This window comes from Penicillium arizonense, assembly GCF_001773325.1.
Source record: "Penicillium arizonense strain CBS 141311 chromosome Unknown PENARI_contig001, whole genome shotgun sequence".
Taxonomy (NCBI): domain Eukaryota; kingdom Fungi; phylum Ascomycota; class Eurotiomycetes; order Eurotiales; family Aspergillaceae; genus Penicillium; species Penicillium arizonense.
The window spans coordinates 579,103-602,740 of NW_019173278.1; the positions used below are offsets into that span (position 1 = coordinate 579,103).

At 50.6% G+C, this 23,638-nt stretch overlaps 6 protein-coding genes across 6 annotated transcripts; 5 read left to right on the plus strand and 1 right to left on the minus strand.

Annotated features, from left to right (window-relative positions):
• Positions 1-1,083: 1,083 nt before the first annotated feature.
• On the plus strand, positions 1,084-1,707 carry PENARI_c001G02061 (GPI anchored serine-rich protein; the record flags this gene model as incomplete). Its single annotated transcript, XM_022626272.1, has 1 exon — positions 1,084-1,707. The coding sequence occupies one exon, from the start codon at positions 1,084-1,086 to the stop codon at positions 1,705-1,707; it is 624 nt and encodes a 207-aa protein (XP_022493305.1).
• Positions 1,708-6,053: 4,346 nt separating this feature from the next.
• PENARI_c001G07629 (fungal specific transcription factor domain-containing protein) lies at positions 6,054-8,640 on the plus strand (the record flags this gene model as incomplete). Its single annotated transcript, XM_022626732.1, has 2 exons — positions 6,054-7,476; positions 8,561-8,640. The coding sequence occupies 2 exons, from the start codon at positions 6,054-6,056 to the stop codon at positions 8,638-8,640; spliced, it is 1,503 nt and encodes a 500-aa protein (XP_022493097.1).
• A 2,123-nt stretch (positions 8,641-10,763) lies between these two features.
• Positions 10,764-12,848, plus strand: PENARI_c001G06774 (DnaJ and TPR domain protein; the record flags this gene model as incomplete). The annotated part of the gene is made up of 3 exons (XM_022626664.1): positions 10,764-11,286; positions 11,359-12,520; positions 12,578-12,848. 3 exons carry the CDS (start codon positions 10,764-10,766, stop codon positions 12,846-12,848), a joined length of 1,956 nt encoding a protein of 651 aa, XP_022493505.1.
• A 1,111-nt stretch (positions 12,849-13,959) lies between these two features.
• On the minus strand, positions 13,960-16,050 carry PENARI_c001G05039 (uncharacterized protein; the record flags this gene model as incomplete). The annotated part of the gene is made up of 1 exon (XM_022626512.1): positions 13,960-16,050. One exon carries the CDS (start codon positions 16,048-16,050, stop codon positions 13,960-13,962), a length of 2,091 nt encoding a protein of 696 aa, XP_022493374.1.
• Positions 16,051-17,590: 1,540 nt separating this feature from the next.
• Positions 17,591-20,734, plus strand: PENARI_c001G03134 (putative serine/threonine protein kinase; the record flags this gene model as incomplete). The annotated part of the gene is made up of 3 exons (XM_022626359.1): positions 17,591-18,482; positions 18,539-18,636; positions 18,692-20,734. The coding sequence occupies 3 exons, from the start codon at positions 17,591-17,593 to the stop codon at positions 20,732-20,734; spliced, it is 3,033 nt and encodes a 1,010-aa protein (XP_022493483.1).
• Positions 20,735-21,049: 315 nt separating this feature from the next.
• Positions 21,050-21,760, plus strand: nut2 (mediator complex subunit NUT2; the record flags this gene model as incomplete). Its single annotated transcript, XM_022626240.1, has 3 exons — positions 21,050-21,080; positions 21,133-21,229; positions 21,400-21,760. The coding sequence occupies 3 exons, from the start codon at positions 21,050-21,052 to the stop codon at positions 21,758-21,760; spliced, it is 489 nt and encodes a 162-aa protein (XP_022493443.1).
• Positions 21,761-23,638: the final 1,878 nt, after the last annotated feature.

Genomic DNA, 23,638 nt, shown 5'->3' on the forward strand with positions numbered 1-23,638 from the left:
TAATACATGGGCAGGGAGCGTGTGGGTATATGGCGTTGATAGTTATAAGCAGTTATATCCTGTAAAATATCCATGTTCTATTATTGTACATGTAGGGAGTTAACAAAGCGAGACAATCTCGGTCGACGATATACCCAGTGCCCCGGAGGACACAGTACAGTCCCATTATTAGTGCTCCACACGACGTAACGAAAGGAAAGTAATGGGACTGTAATAATACCATGTCTCGGTGATTCGCTCCGACAGATGCAGCACCAGTCATAGAGCCACACAGTGTTTGGTTCCCTATTTAGATGAATATCCGGAGTAAGGACCAAGCTCAATTTCGCAGGTAAAGTGCACATCATCGTGGATTCGCCCTTGCACAATACGGTTCTTGGCAAAACATATTCGCGGGCTGTTCAGGGGTAAGTGGAGTCAGATAGGACCCACGGGGGGAACTGCAACTGGGACGCCAGGAACGGGTAGTGGATCGTCGGTGCGGTCTGAAACAGCGTCATTGTGTTTATTATGCTGGGCAGAAACGGTCAAATTACAACAGGAAAAGAGTCGACACAACAGATGTATACAGAAGGTTGCATTGCAGTGTACTCGATATCAGGGCTCTATAGATCCCATGACCTGTACTGTCACATCCTGTCTCAACGTCCAGTTTTAATGGCGCGATCGGCATTACCAGAACCACGCTAGCCCACACTAGTCCAAAATTACACTCATCTGGTCATGGCGAAACAGGCAAAGCACAGAGCCCGAGTAACCGGTACCTGCCAGGATACGGTGTGGATGTAGTGTCAGTGAAGTACCCAGTACACACTCAGGAACAGTGTTTCCCCTTTTTTTAGGGGCAAAGCGTGTTGTGCTGATCTTGACACTAATCTCCCCGTTCATACAAAGGCCCCCTGCCTCCCCTCCTTTCCCTTCTTTCTTTCTTCTCCAAGTACACACTTCGTTGCATAGCATCCAGTCACTCTCTTCGACTTCGGTCTTCCACTCTTTACCAACTACCAACTCTCTTTCCACAAAAGCTACGCTTTTTATATAACCTTTTGAACAATCACCCGGTTTTCCGTACATATATTCAAAATGCGTTTCACTACTGCCACTGTTGCCTTCTTCGCCGGCCTTGCCATTGCCGCCCCCGGTGCTGACAAGACCGTCTACGAGACTGACGAGGTTACCATCACCTCCTGCGCTCCCACCGTCACCGACTGCCCCGGCAACTCCGGCGCTGAGCCCACTGGCACTCCCGCCCAGACCACCAGCGCCCCTGCTGTCCCTACCAGCAGCGCCCCCGCTGTCTCCAGCGTCGGCTCTTCTGAGTCCCCCGTCTGGTCCTCCGAGACCCCCGCCTGGACCGCTCCTGCCTCCAGCAGCGCTGTCTCCTCCGGCGTTTCCTCCGTTGTTCCCTCCGTGAGCTCCGTGAGCCCCGTCACCCCCGTCGGTACCCCCTCGGTTATCGCCATCACCACCTGCGTCCCCACCGTCATCTACTCGACCGTGACTCCCTCCGCCACCTCCAGCGCTGGCAACGGCGGTGTCCCCCACGCTCCCTCCAGCAGCAAGGTCTCCCCCTCCGGTGTCTCCCCCTCCGGCACTGCCTCTGCTACCCCCTCCACCTCCTCCCCCGCCTTCAACGGTGCTGGTGCTCTCTCCGGCTCCGTTGGCTTCGCTGGCTTCGCTGCCATCGCTGCCTTCGTTCTGGCTTAAATGATCTCTTCAGTGATGCACACTTGACCGTAATTGGATCTTGATGGTCCAGTCCCGGCGCAGCTGTCGCATAAACCGAAGTGATTATTGGAGGTGATGTCAAGAGTGGATTGTGTTATTTAGTGTTTTGGTGATTTACCTTGGAACTATTGTTTTCTGATTGGATATGACTATCCGTTTTTGCTTTTTTATATACATATTTCTTTTTTTACTCTTCTTGGGCTTCCTGGATAGCTTCGGAGTTGTGTGAAGCTCGCTTGGTGGCTTGAGCACGACCTTAATGTAAACCATGACAGCTTTACACCTTTTCCATCTTTCCAGCGCCCGTAACTTTTTTGGAATGTATCCTACCTTACCGTCTACATATTTTCTTAATATTTTACGAGTTACTTGCAATGCCAACATGTAATTCTACTTTGCCCCTGACCAGCATCTATACTAGTCCCCAACGTAGTACGGAGTACGGAGTACGATCCTTTGAGTCCGTGTCCTACCCCTGCCCCTTGGCCTCGTGCTAGCGTCCACCTGGTGCATCCTAGGGCTGAATATGCGACGGATTTTGATTGGAAAGTAAATCGCTCGGTATTGTTACAGTACTGCCCAAAATCGGGGTCACTTGCCCTTGTTCCAAACTGATTGCTTCTCGAACCTTAACGTCGATGTATACTAAGCCACTTCGAGATAGTGGAATGGTTTCCCCCGTTTCTGTGTCTTTCCGCATGAATTACCGAACAATCTTATAATCTGGGTCATGGCTAATTGCCCATTTTTGCTGGACCACAGTACAGGCTTTATACCTGACTTGCATATCATACCCAAACTTCATCTTTATGGATGCGTGAGTGACCTTTCGTTAATGAGACATAGCTCGTAGCAGAGTCATATTTGCGCTGAGGTATATCTATAACCCAATATAGTAAGAAAGTCTTCTTCAATAATTGAAGCTACGGCTAGCTGAACATGAATTGCTTTTTCTGACCATGAATTGCTTTTTCCGCTTAGACCTTCAATATTAGCCATGCAGTGAATGTATTCCTGCATTTTATTAGCTATGAGATGCACGTTTTGGTGATACATTACACAAGTTACTCCAGATTCCCAGGTACACTATGTAGGCTGTAATCCGCTTTGCATATTCACTCGACACAGACTCGATCCTACCTTTCAGTATGGAAATAGGTAGAGTATCGAGGAATTTGTATCTTACAAACTAGTAACTAATACTAGCGATAGCTGAAGAGGCTTGTGAATTAACTCAATACGTGCACATGAAGATGATATCATATAGGATCATCTTCCAACTTATTGAAAATAATGCTTGGAGATAAAGCAAGAAGGACTTCACACACCTATTTTTTAGCTGAATCATTTCCCACTCTCCCACTCTGCATAGCTGCGTCGTCGGATAGACGAGAGATCCTCACTTCTTACACGACAGAATGAAAACTGCTACATTAATAAATAGACTGAAAATGAAGGCATGCTGTGTGATGGTGCATACCGTTGCACGTAGGATATCTTATAAATTTGGACTATGCTACGTTTGCTTCCTACTCTCTCTCACTCAAACCTAGCATGTCATCAAACTTATATTACAATTTACAACCCTCGACTTTCGTGAGACCCTATTACACCTATCAATACCTGTGAATCTAACATAGACGTTAGAATTATCTTAGCATCATGAAGATTTCTTAGATGGTTTTCTTCCTGGCAGTTGTCGGGATAGCCTTTGCCGGTTAAACAACCAATGCTGGTAGTTTAAGCCTGCTCTGGCAATATTCAGCGCAATTAGAACCTAATAGTGCATCCCCATTAGCCAGGCTCAATGTGAGCCGAGTAGTTGTAATCTCAAAGAAGTAAACTCAGTGTGTATGTAGCCAAAGGAGAATCTTGGAATCGTGTTATATCTTTACTAGTTCCGTGTATATTGACTAAAGTGAATATGAAACCAGAAGAAACTTACAGTGTCCTAACTCTTTCAATTGTGACGTAAGAGGGGTGTGAAGTCCACAGGCTGTTTGCCACGACAAATAGCTCATGTCAAAATAAGTCTCATTCTTCCAATATGCCAATTACGCAGGAAAACATCTATCTCAACACGGCTTACCACCCCATTTCGAACCCAAGAAATTTTCTGCTTTCACTTTGTTGACATGAAAATACTGGCCCCTTGCTGAATAGAATATCAGTAAAAGCAATAAACATAACAGTATATCAACTGAAGTCGCTCACCGCGGACTTTCTCGCCGAGGGCTAAAAGCTGCCCGATGGAGATATCAGTGCCTCTGATACCCCCAACAACCGGCCACCCCCCTTGAAGTCAATATCTCTGGCTACGGCATAAGTGAGGTCTTTCACTGTAGTGAGGGCGATTTGATCATTATTGCTGCCATCTACGGTGATGAATCGACGGTTTGCAAAATCGAAGGGGATTTCCATTTGGTCCATGTGCTTGGTCGACATGTAAGGACGGGTCAAGTGGTCTACAGAGAGACCTTGTTGGAACAGTGCGTATTGCAAAATTTGCAGATAATATTTGTGTTAGATACTGGAAATTTCATAAAAGCTTTCCACGTCCCACCATTTTGTCCGTGTTCAGCTCTTCCAGATATTGGCGGGCTTTATCTTCGTAGCCGTAGCAGCTCAGTTGTTCCAAGCCAGATCTACAATTTGTCAATGAGTAAGAAGAAACATAAGAGAGGAGGCAAGCTTCAAGCTTGGGTTGCCCCCTCATTGGCAAAACGCTTCACACCAGCTTGAACGGCGGCGTAGATAAGTCTTTTCTGGACTAGACCGTTTGGATCCTTCTGTCCAGGAACAACAGAGAGTAAAGTGTTGACTGCCTGCAGTATTTCCCCCCCACTATTTTGGGTCTTTGTAGTCTGGTTTAACCCATGTTATCTCTGGGATTGCAAACCTTTCTCGACAAAATAAAGATCTAATGCTTCTTAATCTCAAGGAGAACATCAATGATCTCCTGAGCGACATTTCCTGAAAGAATTAGAAACACTCATGGACTGCGCAGAACACGTTGGTAAGCTCAAAGCACCCACTGCCAGAACCACCAGCAGTCGCAATCTTGACCTTTTTGCTATTGACTTAGAATACATTCTCCGCAAAAGTTTAGTAAATGATCATTCAAGATGATAAGTTTTATCATCTTTTGCGTCTCTATAAAGGCTTCGACCGAGAGCTTGCCAGAATGAATACAAGTAATCTCACCCTTAATACAATGATATTCCAAAATTTCACTGGTCCCTTCCTCTCGGACTTAGGCTCAATCGATTGTGTATGTATCGACTATGAAATAATCTTACGGCTAGTAACTTAATAAACCAATAAGAAGAGGGGGTGAAACATCAACTGTGATTATAGTCACGTGACCGTCCGCTGATCGTATAGAGTTCAGCTGAGCTCGGGGAAATTGATAGCATGTTCATACATCGCCTCTGCCCTGAAGTGATCTCCATTATCGGAGCTAGGGCTTCAAATCAACATCCTCATCATATTGGTGAAGCGTGGTGTGTTACAAGTCATGGATGAAGTGATCCGCCCAAAGGACAGCCCCGGAGCCGAGCGAAGAAAGATACGGAAGGGGACCCAAAGCTGTTGGGAATGCAAGCGACGAAAGGTTCGGTGCGTCTTCGGATCTTCGGCATATGCATGCAATGATTGTCGAAGACGCGGGAGTACTTGTATCACTCAGGAGTATCCTGATAAGACAGTCTCTGCGAGCAGCAATGGGTTAGAGGGTCGGCTTCGCCGGGTGGAAGGCCTGCTCGAGCAGTTGCTGGATCAGACTGAATCCGGCCTAAGTCTACAGTCACCTCCTCAGTCAACCTCGGTGACACTAGAGGATGGGGAAAAGTGCCAACCAGAGGTAGTATCAGCTACAACCCACACCGTGGTAAATTTGCCCATTCACCGTAATTAAGTGACCTAGCCTTCTGACATCCGAAAAGCAAGATTTAAATTATGAGAGACATCTCATCCCGGGGATCCCATGGAAGTCACCATCAGTCTCGCACAGGCTACCTCCAAGCAAATATCAAGAACTGGCTCGCGACCTTATCGCAGCATGGCCCAGTGAAAGTGATATTGAGAAGATTTGTAGCCTCCCAACAGGCATTTCACTCCCATTATTCTGGGGAATATGTAAGTCTGCCTCCACCTTCGCGGACGAGGCTCTATCATCGACAAGGGAGATACTAAACCCCCCTGAGTCGGGTAAGCACCCGGTGCTGATTGCGCGTAAGCTTCTGGTCCTCGGCATATTTTTACAAGGAATTCCCCCTTCTTGCCTCCGAGAGTTTGGGAGGGTCGGCGTCTCTGTCCGCTCAATCATGTCTCGTGTAACTGACAGGGCCATCAGCCTCGTCACTACTAATGAAGACCTCATCCGCTCTGTCGAGGGTATGGAATGCATCGTTCTTGAGGCTGTGTACCAGAACTACGCTGGAAACCTTCATCGTGCATGGATGGCAATACATCGGGCGACTACCATTGCGCAGATGATGGCTCTGCATCGCGGACTTGCCTCACCATCCCTGAAATTCCTTGAGCCCCAGACTAGAGCGGCATTCAACCCCGCTCAAACTTATTTTCTATTGATTCAAAGGGACCGCTCCCTGTCAATCATGCTAGGCTTGCCGCACACATCACTCGAAGACCGCTTTTCTACTCCTGAAGCGTTAGAAGAGTACAGCCCAAATGACCGCATGCAACGCATCCACTGTGCTGTCGCCAGTCGTATTATTGAGCGGAATAACGGCGGGATGTACAGCCTTATCAAAGTCCAGGAGGACGACATGCTATTACGCAAAGCTGCAGATGATATGGCACCTCAATGGTGGCTGATACCGAATTTTATCCCCTGCAAAAGTGATAGTACCAAAGTCCTTCGAGATACAGTTCGTATCATGGATCAATTAACGCACTATCACATGCTTATACGGCTGCATCTACCCTACATCTTTTCCTCGTCTGGACAAAAGAATAATCATAGCAAAATTACCGCCATCAATGCCAGCCGCGAAATACTGTCTCGCTATAATGCATTCCGCACCTCAAATCCTGCATACTTCTACTGCCGCGGCAGTGATTTCCTTGCGTTTATTGCCATGAACATACTTTGTATTTCTCACATCAACTCCCGGAGTCAGTTCCGAGGACCTGAGAACTCGGATGCGCACACTGGTTTTGAATCCCTTGTCCACAGCCGCCCGAGTGACCGTGGCTCCATGGAGTGTGCCCTAGGGATTCTTGAATCCAAGGCCCGCGATGAACATGATTTGATTTCCGGTAAACTCACTCGAATAATTCATCATCTTCTCACTATTGAGGCAAATGCCGCCCGGGGTGACATGTACAACACGAGCTCATCTAAGAGCGATGACGGAGGGCTTGAGTGTGACGGCAGGTTGACCAACGACGGCAAGACACTACAAGTCCACATCCCCTATTTTGGCGCCATCAATTTTGAACGTGGTATTGTCTCAAAGTCTGTGCCAAAAACAGAAGCTCAGCCTGATCCCGACATTTCGACCATGTCTGTCTCCAATATGCTGAGCCCGGTCCAGCCGGTCGAACATGACCAACACCCATCTGGATTCGACGTCATGTCAACAATGGGCCATCCGGTTTCGAGGATGATGCCGGTGAATCACTACCAGCTCCCTTCATCAGATGGATCCATTCAAATGAACAGGACCGACGCAGAGTTGCCTGATTCTATGGAACTTCTACCCGATGAAGATGACCTACAGGGTATTGACTTGGCCTTTTTCGATGGACTGTTCTGCGGGGCTGGAATAGGGGGAAATATAGAGGATTGCTGGATAAGAGGGACTATTCCGAAGGGATGGGGGCGGTGCTAAGTCACGGCGTGTAAAGGCGCCAAATTAGCAGCAGCAAAAACAAACAGATCGATCTGTAGTTATCACTCTGAGGGTAATATAGCTCCACCTTTCTAGATGTTTACGTGCATATCTCGCACCATCTTCCCTCTTTATGCTATGAAATCGTGACCCTCCTATGTCATTTACACGAACTACGGTAAGTGATTGGTAGGCAAAAATAAAGAGCCCCACTAGTGACCACAATGGCGGGAACCGTGTCTGCAGGGCACTTACGGGTTCTACATTGATTTACTGCACGCCCTTGAACCTTTTATACCGATATACATCACCGTACACTGACAACAAATATATAGAGCCCTCTCTTTTAGGCGCACCCCTCAGTGACCAACATTCACCGCCATTACAGACTCGATGTCAATCCCGGGAGGCGTATCGGCAACTGTGGGGTCTAAGGAACCACGGCCCCTTCTATTACAATTTACATTCGTTCTTGGCTTTTGGGGCCTCGTTCGTGTTCCGTGTAATTTCAAGGCGAAGCGGGAGGCTCGGAAGAAGACCGTCTCAATATGACGCTATTAGGCCCTTGCGGTGAGAACGAGGGGGATCCTTCTAGTATCGAATTTGGACCCCAATTCAGACCGAGAGGCTAATCGGGTATCAGGATTATAGCACAATATTCGCCCACTTTCCGCTCCTGGCGAAATCCTGCGACCGTTTCCCGGACAAGGAATTGGTGCTTACAGGGGCAAGTGATGAGCGGTCACAATGGATGCTGAGCAGGCGAGAAAAATAAAATAGAATAAGCGTCGTTGAGATCCCCCCCTGTGTTGTTAGCCGTAAGGACGCCCTATGTGCTCAGATTATGGAGTTGGTTCTATAATAAGCTGCGACATGCCTTGCAAGGCATATGCCATGATCCTTCGTCTCGAGTGAGGTTGGACATATTCTCAGGCCTATCCTCAACCTGTCCTAGGACTAATTCTCGTGTCCAGTGTTTATTTTGGTGCTGAATACGAGCCTTCACGACGATCCCAACATTGGCACTTCTCAAAGTGCACGTCACTGTGTTTAAAGATAGTGTATACTGGACCCTGATCGTATATTGTCTGCACAATGCACTTTTGTCCATGTCTACGAAAACTTCACACAAGTTTCACAAAGCCACCTAAGTTCGACATTCCGCTCATGGATCTCTCATCCCTCGAGGGGCCTCCGGTTGACAATCCTCGACTCTGTGTCCCACCAAATCCCACAAATCCTCGTATTCATATACACTCCCCCCCTCCGGATACCAGCATCACCAACATCCTGGTTTGGAAACCTTTACCACCAGCACCGACTTCAACAAACACCGCATCACAACGGCAGTATCAAAGACGGAACGACTGGCCCTCTGGTCCCTCACTCGACCCCAATCTCAGAAGAAGCCCAGCCCACAGAGGGAGGAGAAGCCCAAGTCCTTCCAACGAGATATTTCCAGACTATCACCCCCAACAAGCACGCGAGCTGCCTTCACTCACCTCATCCAACTTCCGATCCAGTTCGCTCCCTAGACGGCCACAGACCTGTCTACCCCTTGTCTGGCTCGAAGACGAAGAATATTGGATAGTTGGGCATAGAGACAGTCCGCGTATACCGGATCCTCAGACCCGAAACAGATCATTGTCTTCGACATCCTCACCCATTTCGCCGATTTCATCAATGTCGCCATTTCAAATTGACTCATCGTTCAGCCCTAGCCCTGGTCGCGTGAGTGCAGATCGTCAACTGGACCAGCCACCACCTTATGGCAGCCACAGATATGGCTCAATGCATGCAGCACGGCTAAGAGATGCGCAGATTTCTAGGTGGATCGATATCGCGGAAAGGAGGCAGAACTTACCGGCGTGATGGGGGGCTATCGAGCTGGTCTGATTGCAGATGAGTTGCGCTAGTCTCTTAAGGTCGGTCGCGATGGTAACATCTATAAAAATCATGGGCCGAACTACATGTCAACAAAACTGATAAGTTATTTCAGTTATGGTTGTGGCTGAATTTTATTGGATGCAAAGCCAATATTCTTTGATATCCTACAGATGAAATTCATCGCTCAGGGGCCTTTATCAAGTCTGAATCGACGTGTTCAATATTGGTCTCACCGCCAGTTCGAGTCTTTTCATCTTACTTCTTAACCCCTATGTGAGTCCTACCATTGACATCCTGATCAATACGATACACAAGACGCATAAGAAGGGACTTGAGCACTGACCAATTGTTTTATAGTTTTGTAGTGGCCCATGTGGTATGGTGTTCACTGAGGGTTCCAGCTGGAAGACAAGAACGATATCAAGCACATCGTATGAACCCGTTTTTCAAAATGGCGCCAGATAAGACACACCAAAAGATGCAAAATGAAGGAGGATCAAGGCCTTCACTTCTGTATATACCTCAGAGCCAAGACTCACGCGATATATTACCCCAGGAAAAAGACACGACAGTCTACCTGGATTGGCCGAGACATGTTTTAGTATCCATAGTTAGTATATCCGTCTCAAGAAAGCCCGATGCAGGGGTTCCCCTCTCCAAGACGCCAGTCACAGCGCTGGACGTATGCCTGTCACCGTCAGCGTAGCAAACTGCATGTCGGATCCACCGCTCCACTGCGAGTTATAGACAGCCTCGCCATCCCTGCCCACTCCGTTGAGGGGGTGATCAAGTCTTCATGCGTGCCGTAAGAAGAAGATTCTCGAATCGACCTGATCTGATTTTTCCAGCGGCTGGGGGGATCATTTCCGTCGAGAAATGCATGTAGTGACTCCATTGCTCCAGTTCTTTTGCGCGCTAACACAGACCAGTAGCTCTCCAGCCTCTGAATTATTTGCCTAGGACGTTCTCATTAAATAAAATATAAAATATATTATAAGGGAAAGGTCAGACGATTTCTTCTCTTGTCTTCACCCATACCCCCATACATCAGCTCGCCGTTGGTGACAGTTCACAGTTTACAATTCACAGTTTGCAGTTTGCAGTTTGCAGTGGACAGTTTGCGTTTGCAGTCATATTTATTAACATGACAAGAGCAGACTGACATGGTTTGAACATAACATATATCATTGTGTCGACCTCAGAAGTGCTTGAGATCTTTGGAAGTCTCCCCGGTTCTACCGCCTTCGATAGAAAAAAAATTCCCCCGAACGCCTCTTTTCCCCCCACCCAATGGTCCAACTCGCCCATATCTTCAAGAAAGACAAGGACAAGGAGAAAGATTCTGATTCCCCGTCACCGAGAACTTCCTTCTCCGCTTCGCGCAAATCCTCCAAGTCGCCTTCCAAGTCGCCCTCTAAATCGCCCTCCAAATCCTCTCCCTCGCCCACCAAACCCCCCGCCAAACCCAAAACATATTTCTCTCATAGTCACTCGTCCTCGAATTCGGGACCAACGTCTACTTTCAAGTTCGCTCGGTCTTCGCGTGACCAGGACGTACACCCGCTGAATCTTCCGCCTGACGAGCTACGTCGTCGATTGTCGGCCATGGCAGCATCTAGAGAGGAGCGGAGCTCCATGGATATCGATCCTCAGGAGACTCTCCAGAACGGCACAAACGAGGAACGGAGCCCGACTCCCCCACCGCACCAGCCGAACTCATCATCTGCCGATGAGGCCGACTCGTTCAAGCTGGCGGGAAACAAGTTCTTCAAGGATGGCAACTACTACAGAGCGATCCAGGAATACAACAAGGGTATGCATTTTCTCTAACTCGGACTTGATCCACTCTAGACGACCGGGGTCGCTGATGAATATTTGTCTACAGCCATTGAGATTAACCCCAACTCATCGGCCTACCTGTCCAACCGCGCGGCGGCCTACATGTCTGCTAAGCAGTACCTGAACGCGCTCGAGGATATTGAGCGCTCCAACGACCTCGACCCCAACAACCCCAAGATTATGCACCGCTGGGCGAAGATCTTGACCAGCCTGGGTCGCCCATCAGAGGCCCTGAATGTGCTGTCACAGATCCAGCCGGCGGTCTCCGCGACCGACAAAGCCCCCGCAGAGAAAATGCTGCGATTCGTCACACAAGCTGAGGAGACACTAGCAGAGGACCGCGGGGTGTCAATGGTGATCTTCTGTCTGGACCAGGCACGGCAAGGACTCGGACAAGGGGTGAAGGAGCCCCGCAAGTGGACGCTCCTAGCAGCCGAGGCCCAGTTGAGGCTGAACAACAGCAACTCGCTCGGCAAGGCACAGGACATCGCGATCGGCATGCTGCGCGAGAACAGCCAGGACCCGGATGCCATGATGATCCGTGCCCGCGCTTTCTACGCCTCCGGTGAGTCCGAACAGGCGCTGAAGCTCCTGAAGATGTGCCTCGGGCTGGACCCGGACATGAAGCAGGCGATCAAGTTGCTGCGTATTGTGCAGAAGCTGGCCCGCACCAAGGAGGAAGGAAACACCGCTTTCAAGGCGAAGGACTACCGCCGCGCCATCGATCTCTGGGGCCAAGCTCTCGAGGTCGACCCCACCAACAAGGATATGAACGCCAAGATCCTGGGGAACCGTGCACAGGCCTACATCAACCTCAAGGAGTATGATTCAGCTATTCAGGACTGCACTGAGGCCCTGCGCCTCGACCCCGGCTATGTCAAGGCTATGAAGGTCCGTGCCAAAGCCAATGCCGGTGCCGACAACTGGGAGGATGCCGTCCGCGACTACAAGAGCGTTGCCGAGAACAACCCCGGCGAGAAGGGCATCGCAGAGGAGATCCGCCGCGCCGAGTTCGAGCTTAAGAAGTCCCAGCGCAAGGATTACTACAAGATTCTCGGGGTCGGCAAGGATGCCAGCGAGACCGAGATCAAGAAGGCCTACCGCAAGATGGCCATCCAATACCACCCGGATAAGAACCGTGACGGTGAAGCCGGTGATGAGAAGTTCAAGGAGATCGGCGAGGCCTACGAAACCCTCATTGATTCTCAGTAAGTTTACGATCTACCCTTCATCAAAGTCAACCACAGAACTAACCCATCTCCTAGGAAACGTGCTGCTTATGATAACGGAGACGACCTGATGGACCCCGCCGACATGTTCGGCGGCGGTGGCTTCGGCGGTATGGGAGGCATGGGCGGCATGGGAGGAATGGGAGGAATGGGCGGCATGGGTGGTATGGGCGGCGGAGCCAGTCACATCAACATCGACCCCAACATCCTGTTCAACATGATGAACGGCGGCGGCGGCGGAGGCTTCGCCTCTGCAGGCGGCCACCCCTTCGGCGGCCAGGCTCGCGGCGGCGGCTTTCCCTTCTAGATGAAGACAGCCCCGGGCAGTCCATAGCCCCTATCCCACCCCCACCAAACCCCACCAATTCTCTCGCTTCATCTATAATTCATATGGAATGGTTGAAGCGGGAGAACAAAGGAATTCGCATGTCTTCGACCGGAGTTGGAGTTACACCTCGATATCCTATACATTGATTTGGCGGAAGCCAGGGCACCATTTTTCTGTTTTCGGCCCTTTGTTCACACCACACGATGTTCTCGCCATGTTCATGTTTCTGTTTCTAAGGAAACGCCCGTATGATTCCCGATATGATAGATTTGATTTGTTTTTTCCCTTTCCATCTTCTCTTCTTATTGCATCCCTTTTCTTCTCTTATCTCTTTTGCCCCGTTGTGTCTCCTTTCGAGAACTGTGTATATGTTTGTTGGAATCTGTATGAATCTACGAGAATGGTGCATCATGAAGGAGATTCGGAGAGCGCACGCAAGATATACAAGATATATCCGACAGACCATTTCCGGCGTTTATACAAGCTCATTGGTTCTGCTTTTTTTTTCTTTTCCTGGGCTTCTTCTTTTTGGCGGAATCGGTTACACGTCTTTGCAATCGAAATACTCCATGCTTCTCGATCTGGTTTCTGTCCAGTCGAGGAGCGGCATATAGCGTGCGTACATCTACGTGAGACGAAATCCAATAGACTTCCTGAAGCATGTCTTTCTTCTCTCCTCCTTCTTCTTTAGGCTAGGTGTAGTTTATCTCTGTATAGCTATAACCATGCTATGCATTCGTAAAATCAATATAATATAACTAAATAACTGCGGCAATGGTTGTGTGGTATGTACTCTCCTCATGCTAAACAACTGTACTAATTAATAAACAACGAATTTCAAAACATGATCATGATAGGGGGGAATCTCAAAAATTTGGGAATGGTAAGGCAACAAGAAAGCGAATGGCTATAGGGGACAGAACAGCATGAAGCAAACTCCGCCGCTTATGAGGGATGACGACAAGTCGAACAGTCGAACACAAAAAGGGCATAGGGCATACGAAGATGAAAATGAAGATGGAAGAAGCAAGAAATAAGAATGGGATGGGATAGGATGAGATCCAGCAAGCAGCAATGACGCTGGATTCAATCAAACATAGCCCAGACCACTGAGCATGGTCTTGCATTCTGGAACTGGCATGGCTGATACACCCAGTGCCCGGACTAGAGCACCAGCCCGCAGCCGCTGGAGTCCAATAGCGACCTTCCACGCCTCGGTGTCCTGCAACACGAAGACATACCTCTTCCCTTCCTGATCGCGCAGACTAGCGCGTAGAACATGCAGACCACGAAAGTCAGACCTGCCGCCTTCATTGACAGCACTACCTGCAGCGCTGGGAGAAAAGCATGCACTCGGCGAAGCCAGGCGGCAAGTATTCTTGCAGACCTTGAGAAAATTGGCGAGAAACGCCTCCGACTCTTCGTTTGTCGGGACGTTGTTCCCGCGCCGGAAGGAGAAGGGGTTGCTGGAGGGTGATTTGGCGGAGGTTGCTGCGTTCACTTGTGGACACCATACCTCGGCCAGCTTGAGGGTCCATGCTTTGACGTCCCATTCGCGCTGGCCGATGCCGCGCAGGTCATCGTCGATGAAGAGGCCTTCGGTTGTGATTCGAAGCACGAGGCCGTCGGTTATCATGCCCTGGCCGGAAACGAGCTGTGCTATGGGTGTTTTCATGAAGGCGTTGTTGAAGGCGTACACACCTTGGATCACGATCTTGTCTGGATCCTTGGTTGAGTATGAGCTGCGATGTGAAGGCGGAGGAGTTGTGCGCGCAGTTGAGTGAGAAGGCGCGTAAGAGGACTCCGAGTAGACAGAGGTTGCAGCTGCGTATGGGCGCCGTGGTCTGTCGTAGGGCCGAAAGGAATAGGCATCGTCTTCGACAGCCGTGTTGGCCGTTGGATGAGGTGGTTTCTTGGGAGAAGGTGTACGAGGAGGATTGCCAGCACTGGCTGGTTTAGGTGGTGGCTTCGCAGCGGCCTCTTTCTTTGCATCTTGGGCCTTCTTTTCGGCATACTTCTTGCTTGCTGCCTCTTTGAGAGCCGCAAACCTAGCCATGGCTTCCTTGTGGGCAGCTTCTTTTGCAGCGGCTTCTTTCTCAGCAGCTGCTTTGGCAGCCCGCTCCTTGGCTTCTGCTTCCAGCTTTTCGGCTTTGGCTTTCGCCTCGGCTTCAGCCTTTGCGTGCCTCTCACGAGCTTCAGCGGCTTCTTTCTCCATTCGATCGCGAGCTTCTTTTTCGGCGGCTGCCTTAGCTGCGGCCATTTCTTTCTCAAGCTGCTCGCGGCGCTCCTTGAGTTCTTTTTCTATGGCTTCGCGCTCGCGCTTCTTCTCCTTCTCCTTGGCCTCTGCGTCGCGTTTGCGCTTGAACTCATCCATCTTGCGGCGCAATTCCTCTTTGCGCTTAGCTTCTTCTTTGGCGCGGTCCCGCTCGGCTTCTTCTTTGGCACGGGCTTCTTTAGCAGCATGCTCTGCCTTAGCACGTTCCTCCCTAGCGCGCTCTTCCTTAGCCTGCTGTTCTTTGGCTCGTTCTTCTTTAGCGCGTCTTTCGGCCTCTTCCTTTTCACGCTTCTCATCTTCAGCGTTTGGAGGAGGACCACCAGTATGCTGGTTTCCAGCATACTGGTTGCCGCGCTGTTGTCTGCCAAAGTTTCCTCCATGCTGTTGTCGCTGACCCCCATTGCCGCCGTAGCTTTTACCCTGGCCATAGCCGGTACCGGAGGAGTTCTGGTTGCTGTTTGGTCCACCATTGCCAGGGCCCCCCGGGCCTCCAGGACCATTAAAGCCGAACCGTCCTCCTCGAGCACCGCCATTGCCTTTGTCGCCAGCGCTACCAGACTGGGCGGACCCAAATGCCCACCCAGCGACGCCTAACCCGAGCGCGACCACTGCCATACCCATTCCACTTCCACTGCTGACGGAGGCTATATACCATGCCTTCAAGATCGGAGAGACAAGCACCCAGGCTATCACGACAAGCAGCGTACTCGCGACACCGGCCAGGAAACTGTTTCGGTTGCATTGTAGAGACGGAAGGTAGAGGAAACCCGAGCCGGCGGAGTGAGGTGGGACAATAAAGATGTCGTAATTGCCCTGGGGCAGATCGGAGGATTTGCGATATTCGCCCTCCGTGGTATGAGGATTCTCGCCATGTGGCGGCGGCGGAGGCGGCGGGCTCTCGTCCATGTCGGATCAACGAGGGAAACTCGATATATAATAAGGCGACTGCGGTGCAGCACAGCCTCAGCCGATAAAAAAATGACCGATTTGGGACCTGGATTGGTGTTCAAACCTAGCTAGATGAGATCTCGCGGTTGAATGTCAATTGCCAGATCATGTTCAATCGGATGAGAGTTGCACTGAGTGCCCAAGGCCTCAGTGCTTGGAAGGATATCTGTGCTAATCTCAGACAAGATCAGAATCAGTATGACTATGCACAGATTCCCAGAATCCCAAAGCGCGAAATCGAAGCGAAAGATGGGGAGAGTGTTGCCACGGGGGGTTTGTTTGGGAGACGTGGGAGCCGCTAAGGATCGGCGCCAACTTCTGCACATTCGACGTGGCCATCACACTTTGGCCACGGTTGCCTGCTAAGACATTTACTCAATCGGTACTATTAATTTTGGGATGCGACACACATCTAACATTACATTGAATTCTTTTGAATGCCACGCGGTTCAACGCCCAAGTATGAGTGGCCCTGGAACGTCAAGGGATGAGACTGTTGATGCAGTAGTACCCCTCCGTGAAGATCTTCTAGAGATAATTGAGTGATAACAAGGTATTAGCATGGGGCATCATCTGGTATCCTTTATTTTATAATAGATGAAGCTCATCGTCATGAATATCAAGTTGAAGTCCAAAGTGTTTTCTTGTTTTGGTTTTTCCCTTTTGGGAATTGCTTATATCATCCCATGTTGACACCTCGACACCTGAGCCCAGGGCAGGTGAGACACGGTGATATCATGGGCGTTTTATACTCTCTACATGTATAACAAGAGACACGGTATTCCCCTATTTGAGTCAGACCCTAGAGGCTACCTGAGCCAATATCACCTCAATTTTGGCTCGTGGGTACGCGGAATATCACAACCTCCGAGTTGATATTGCGGTCAAGCGGTTGGGGATGGTTCGAACGTAGTGGGTCGCTAGCCCTGAAAGGTTATTGCGGTTGGCTTTGGCTTTTGCAAGGGTTGAGGTAATCTGGAGCCTGTTGGATATGTAACGTTAGTTGGCTCTCCGGTAGGCCACCCGGAACCAGATCCCATGACCTAGGGCATGAGATACGAGGCCATGACCAGGTCAGGGCCGTACGTTGGGGTCACTGGAGTCACTGGAGTCGTCGAATGGAATGAATGGAGTGGCCCACTGGGGCCATTCGAAGCCCGAGTTAGTCTGTTCGTGTAGAGAAAGAGAGAGGGACTCGGCAGAACGTGATCCGTAGCCGATGATTGGGCGGTGTTGAGATTCCATTGCTCTCTGGCATCGATCGTCCTCTTCCTATCTCAACTCAGCTTCATTCTGTCCTTTGCGGCTGTTTGGTAGTCAGGTACTACCCCCGTGTCTCCGCCTCCCCGCCAACTTGTCCCCTTAGCTCCTCTCGCATCCATCTCCAACATTCGCCTCCCCCCCTCCCAATTCTCCTTCTCCCTCTCCCTCTCTATGCCGCGTCGCTAGTCGTCGAGAACCGATTCCTGACCTGCCCTTTAAGGGCATCCGTGCCACCATGTCCTCCCAAACCTACCATGGTCATTCCGCGACGTCACGTCAATTCCCCGCCTATAACCCCGTCACCGCAGTGACAGCACCTGCGGGGACCTTGCTTCCGGGCACTAAGGTGCAGGTCGGCAGCCATCGCGTGGTAGTGGAAAAGTACCTCTCTGAAGGTGGCTTTGCTCATGTCTACGTGGTGCGACTGCCCAAACCTGTCAATGGCTCCGAGACCGCAGTGCTCAAGCGGGTTGCCGTGCCCGACAAAGCGGCCCTCGCCAACATGCGCACCGAGGTCGAAACGATGAAGAAACTCAAGGGCCACCGGCATATTGTGACGTATATTGATTCGCATGCTTCGCAGTTGCGCGGCGGTGGATATGAAGTGTTCTTGGTTATGGAGTACTGCGCGGGCGGGGGTCTGATTGACTTCATGAACACCCGGCTTCAGCACCGCTTGACAGAGCCAGAAATTGTTAAGATTTTCTCGGATGTGGCTGAAGGCGTTGCTTGTATGCACTATCTCAAGCCCCCTCTTCTCCATCGTGATTTGAAAGTTGAGAATGTGTTGATCTCGGGCAAGGGGAGCTCCGCCACTTACAAGCTGTGTGATTTTGGGTCCTCCGCACCCCCTCGTCCTGCTGCTACTTCGGCCGCTGAAGGTCGCCTGATTGAAGATGATGTGCAGCGACATACGACATTGCAGTACCGCAGTCCGGAGATGATTGACGTCTACCGGAAGCAACCCATTGATGAAAAGAGTGATATTTGGGCACTCGGTGTGTTCTTGTACAAACTATGCTACTATACGACTCCGTTTGAAGAGGTTGGTCAGATGGCTATTCTCAACGCAACCTTCAAATACCCCTCCTACCCATCGTTCTCGCCTCGGTTAAAGCTATTGATTGGTGAGTCTCGGGAATATCTTCGAGGTCGACGATCTGCTACTGACACATTCGCTTAGGTTCAATGCTTAAGGAAGACCCGCGCAACCGTCCCAATATATACGAGGTGATGCGTGAGGTGTGCAAGATGCAAGGAAAGGATGTTCCGATCAAAGACGTTCGTCATCACCCTTTCGTTTTTTTTGTGGAGATTTGATGCTGACGCCAGGTAGATATATTCCAATCGCTCTGTCTCAGAAGCGCGCAAGTACCAGGAGCTTCCTCCTACGCCTGTAGAGGCACCCGCAGCTGGGGCAGTGTTCTCTCCGCCGGTGCAGGAGACCGAGATCATCCCCGAGATTGCGCCTATGCGACGTGGTAGACCAGGGAAACCCCAGTCGTCCCACACTAGCTCCGCGAGACCCAGTCCATCGCCGTACCGGAACCCGGCCGGTGGCTCGTCGACTGATCCGTTCGCCGCTTTAGATGGAGGCGCTTCCCGAAAGAAGACGGTAGAGGAGATGTCAAAACGATTCCCATCATTGGACCAGTTTGACATCTTGCACGAGAAGGGTGACAAGTTTGAGTTCGAACCAACTGTGACAGAATCGAAGTCCGAGGACGAAGATCTATCTCAGCGACTCACCAACGCCTTGGCTGATGACGCCTTTGCTCGCCACCAGTCACCTGAGCGCGAGCAGAAGCCAGCTTTCAAGCGACCATCTCAAGCGTCACCCGTACGATCTCCCCATGCTCGCGAAGTGCCTACACGGCAGCCGGCCCACCTGTATCAGCCCACTCCCCAGCGGCCAACGATGGTGTCGACCGGTACCATGACTTCGCCCGCTCAAACACCTCGTCTGCCAGAACCGAAGATATCTAGTCGCCCGATTTATCGATTCCCCTCGTCCGATAATGAGCGGCCTTCCAGTCAACCCTGGAAGGCAGAAGACAAGGCGCCGTCGCCTCCGATGTCAAGCCTGAAGCCGGAAGCGAGCCCTCGCCTGTCATCTGACCGTATCTCTACTCTCTCTAACTCTGCGCGTCCATCCATGGAGACTTTGCGACGCCCATCCGGGTTGGAGATGAGCGACCCCGTGGGACGCTCCAAGTCTGCCGTGGCAAAGGCTCGTCCCATGTCCGTACAATCACCGGCGAGATATGACTTACCGCGTAATTCTGAAAGCCCCCGCTCCTCTTTGGATATCTCTCGTGCGCAGTATGAAGGTGGTGCGCCGCTACGATCTGTCCGCACCGACATTGATCGGGATGCTGACCGAGCTAATATTTCTTCGGATGTTGACTATCTACGAGCAAAGGAGGAAGAGGAAAGCAACCGGAAGCGGGAAAAACGCTCTAGCGGTAGCCACAAACACAAACAGCGTGGCAGTCTCTCTACTCTTTCGCTCTCGGGAGGCAAGAACTTGTTTGCCGGACGATTTGGCGATGCTTTCCGCCGATTCGAGGCGGGCAACCAGGATAAACCCTCAACACCCTCATCCGAGGGAGTGCCTCAGCAGAGCTTGATCGGAGGGTCTGATTCAGGCGAGGAGCGCTTTTCGCCAGACAACGATATTGCTCTGGAAGACGCAGACCGCGACGATATCTCACCCGAGATGCGTCGAGAGCTGGAGCGTCGTCGACTCTCACAAGAAGAAAAACGGGTTGCCAGTGCTGCAGCCGAGTATCGCCGCCGGGTTGCTGAAAAGGGCGACGGAGGAAGGTCGGCCAGCGATGGCCCTCGCTCCCGTACCATTCAGAACAAGGTGCAGTCATTGCTGGGAGAGTCTAACAAGCCCGTCGTCCCCAAGACAGCGACTGGATATGGTCACTTCACAGACACTTCCTCTTCTTTGCAGGCAAAGCAGAGTGAAACCCAATCCATTCCCAGTCAAATCCCCGCGTCTAGGACATCCGGTCCTAGTTACAGCGCCCGCGAGGGCTCCATAGCTACTCCGGACCGCCGGGCCGACAACAGCGCCCCAGCAGGACTCCCGCAATCTGGCACCACCACCAGCTACCCATCCACGCAACGCCCCGCAGCCAGACCAACCGCACCGCCAAAGCCCAAGAATTTGCGCGTTGGCGCGGACACCTCGCGACCTGGCACCAGCCAAGGCCAGGGCCAGAGTCCGTCCTTCCAAACAACCCCGGCAAGCCCTGGCGAAGACTGGGAAGCCAACTTCAGCAAGCGATTCCCCAGCCTCTCCGGACTTGAGATGGAGACGGAGATTGAAATCCCCAAATACGCTAGTTTGCGGACTCGGGAAGTGTAGAGTACAAGATAGAAGTCGTTTTGTTTCACATGATGCGGTTTCAGCGTGTGTACGTGTGTTGCCCTTCGGGCGCATCTCCGGGAATGACTGGTTCCCTCGAGCTATGCATATATAGACAGTGACATATTGGACATGATCTCAGTTCTCGGACTTTTATTCTGTAATTCTCCTTAGTTTTTCCAACACATGTCGCTCATGATATATCGACGCATGTGCTTTGATACCTCTCTCACCGCCCTTGTTTTCTCCCCGCAAGACTAAGAACCTCACTCACTTCGAGCTCGCCTGTCGTTTCTTCTTTCAACAGGTAAAGCCATGGCTCCTGTGACCTTGAAAACAGTCGATGGTGAGTTCTATCCTGGTCAGCAGCAGGGTCCCAAAGCTAACGCGCTATACAGACGACCTAAAAGATGTCATCCAACAGTTATTCGAGATCCAATCCGCCGTCCACGGCTACCTAGGCCCAGAGACACAGCAAGAGCTCGTGCGAAAGATGTACGTTAGCTACAATGGCTCTTGACCCATTTTCACAACCTCCATTCCCCCCAATTCGCAACCAAAACCAAAGAGTCACCCACATCCCACGACCCAACCCAGTCCCCAGACTCCCAACCACAAACCAACTTAACAAGAAAAAAAAAAAACTAACGAACAACCCAACCCAGCAAAAACCTCACCCTAGCCCTTTCAACCCTTTCGACACACACCCAGCTCCCCCCAAATACCGAAATCCAACCGGACCAAACGACAGACCCCTCAAACCCACCCTTATCCAGCATCCAACTCCCACCAGAAATAATCGACTACGTCGACTCAGCGCGCAACCCCGATATCTACACTCGTGAATTCGTCGAGCTCGTCCAGCGCGGCAATCAGGATCTGCGCGGGAAGCGTGAGGCTTTTGCTAGTTTTCGGGATGTGCTTGCTCGTGAGATGAGAAGTGCTATGCCTGAGTGTCGCGGAGAGGTTGATCGGGTTGTTGTTGCTTCTGGGGGAAAGGTTCCGGATTCCGATGGTGGGCATTGAGGGCTCAATTTATCTGGTCTGGTCGGGTTTTGATCTTGACGTGCTTTGAATTGCTGGATTTGGATCGGGATCGTGAGACTGGTGCATTCACTGGAGTTTCTTTTCTTGCGGCATTGTGAGCGTGGCGCTTATGGGACTCATTTTTGGTTAGGGATTTACGAATTATGGGATTAAAGATGCTTTATCGGCCTTTCTTCCTTGAGCTTTTGGCTACATGTAGATTCTCAGGGCTTGTACACGACGGATTGCATCGATCGGATTTTATAGATGCTTTGTATGAGCGTGACAGTGGGGATCCATGGCTATGAGGTTGGCAAGTGACCTAGACGTAGATAATGCAGACCATATGCTCATACCTCCCAGGACTATGTTGGAATATTTTGACCAGTCAAGCAGATCCCTGGGTGTTGCCGGGATTAGGGCTAAAAGTGGACTTACTGGCTCGGAGGCCATAACTCGTCCAAATATCCAAGATCCTCTTTTAGATGTACTTCAGCCACCCCCACAAAGCTTGTTAATGATGTCGGAGTGTGGATAGAAGGCCTGAGATCCAAGGCTGCAATATCCGGCCTGAGTGATCTCGGGGGCAAATCTCGGAATGAGACTTTCCGACTACCAATGTCGACTCGAAGAAGCCGATCGGCGGCAGCATGCGTGTTCTGCCGCCAGAAAAAGGTACGGGACTATGTCCCTATGTAGTTTTCCAGGGCTGACAATTAGTAGTTGAAATGTGATGCACAAAGACCGCAGTGCGGCAACTGTGTGGCCAAGGGAATCGATTGCCAGGTAGGGGCCGTGCACCAAAAGCCAAGGTACGAAGTAGATTCCCCGGATTGAAATTGTATAGGACTGATTATTTATATTCAGACCAACCAATCACCGCATTGCAGAACTAGAGCAGGAGAATGACATACTTCGACAGCAATGCACTCAGCTACGGAACAGCAATGCCGGTCCGTCTGGGAGAGTGCAGTCAAAGCAAGCAAGTCCCATTACATTGAGTAGCCCATCACGAACTCCATTGCCAATTTCAAGAATAGGAGGGGGCATCGGTCTCTCGCGAAATGATTCCTCCAATGAAACTAGAGATGCATCGCATCCAGAGGTTCCGGAGAACGACCACAGGAATATATCGTTGTACCATGGTCCAACGAGTACAGTCTATGATGATACAAGTCCGAATTATACTGGGCAGAATCGACCACCTTCGGATGATCATTCCAATGAAGAGATGATACGGCATCTTCTTTTCTCTCAGACCGCAAGGCAGAGTAAGTTGTGCACCATAGAAGATCTATATGTATGATACTAAAGGGGTATTCCAAGGACAACTCGAGTCTCTCAATCTAGCTGCAGGAAGACTTGACTTTGATGGGGTTGATCCCGAAATCGGCATGCATCTCCTCTCCATATACTGGAGTCGTCAACTCTACACAGCGCAGATAATCTACCGGCCAGCATTCATGCGAGACATGGCCTGCGAAGGACCCTACTTCTCCAAATTGCTATTGAATGCGATATTCTTTGTAGTATCGAAACATTGTGACAGTCCTGAGCTTCGCTCGGACCCAAATGACATTACTACAGCAGGATGGAAATTCCGTCAACGGTTTACCCAGCTTCTCCGGGATTGCTTCGACAAGAGCGAAATAACCACTCTTCAGGCCTTACTGATTATGTCTAATGCTCTTTTCTCGCGATGTGATGAGAGGAGTTTATCGTGGCTCTATGCCGGAAATGCCTTTAACATGTTTATTGATCTCGGATTGCATGTGCTCCCTTCCCCCGATAGTATTCCTGCTGAAGAGCTTGAAATCCGGAAGAGAGTACTTTGGGGTGCATATTGTGAGTCCGGAAGCACCAACTGGCATTACCACA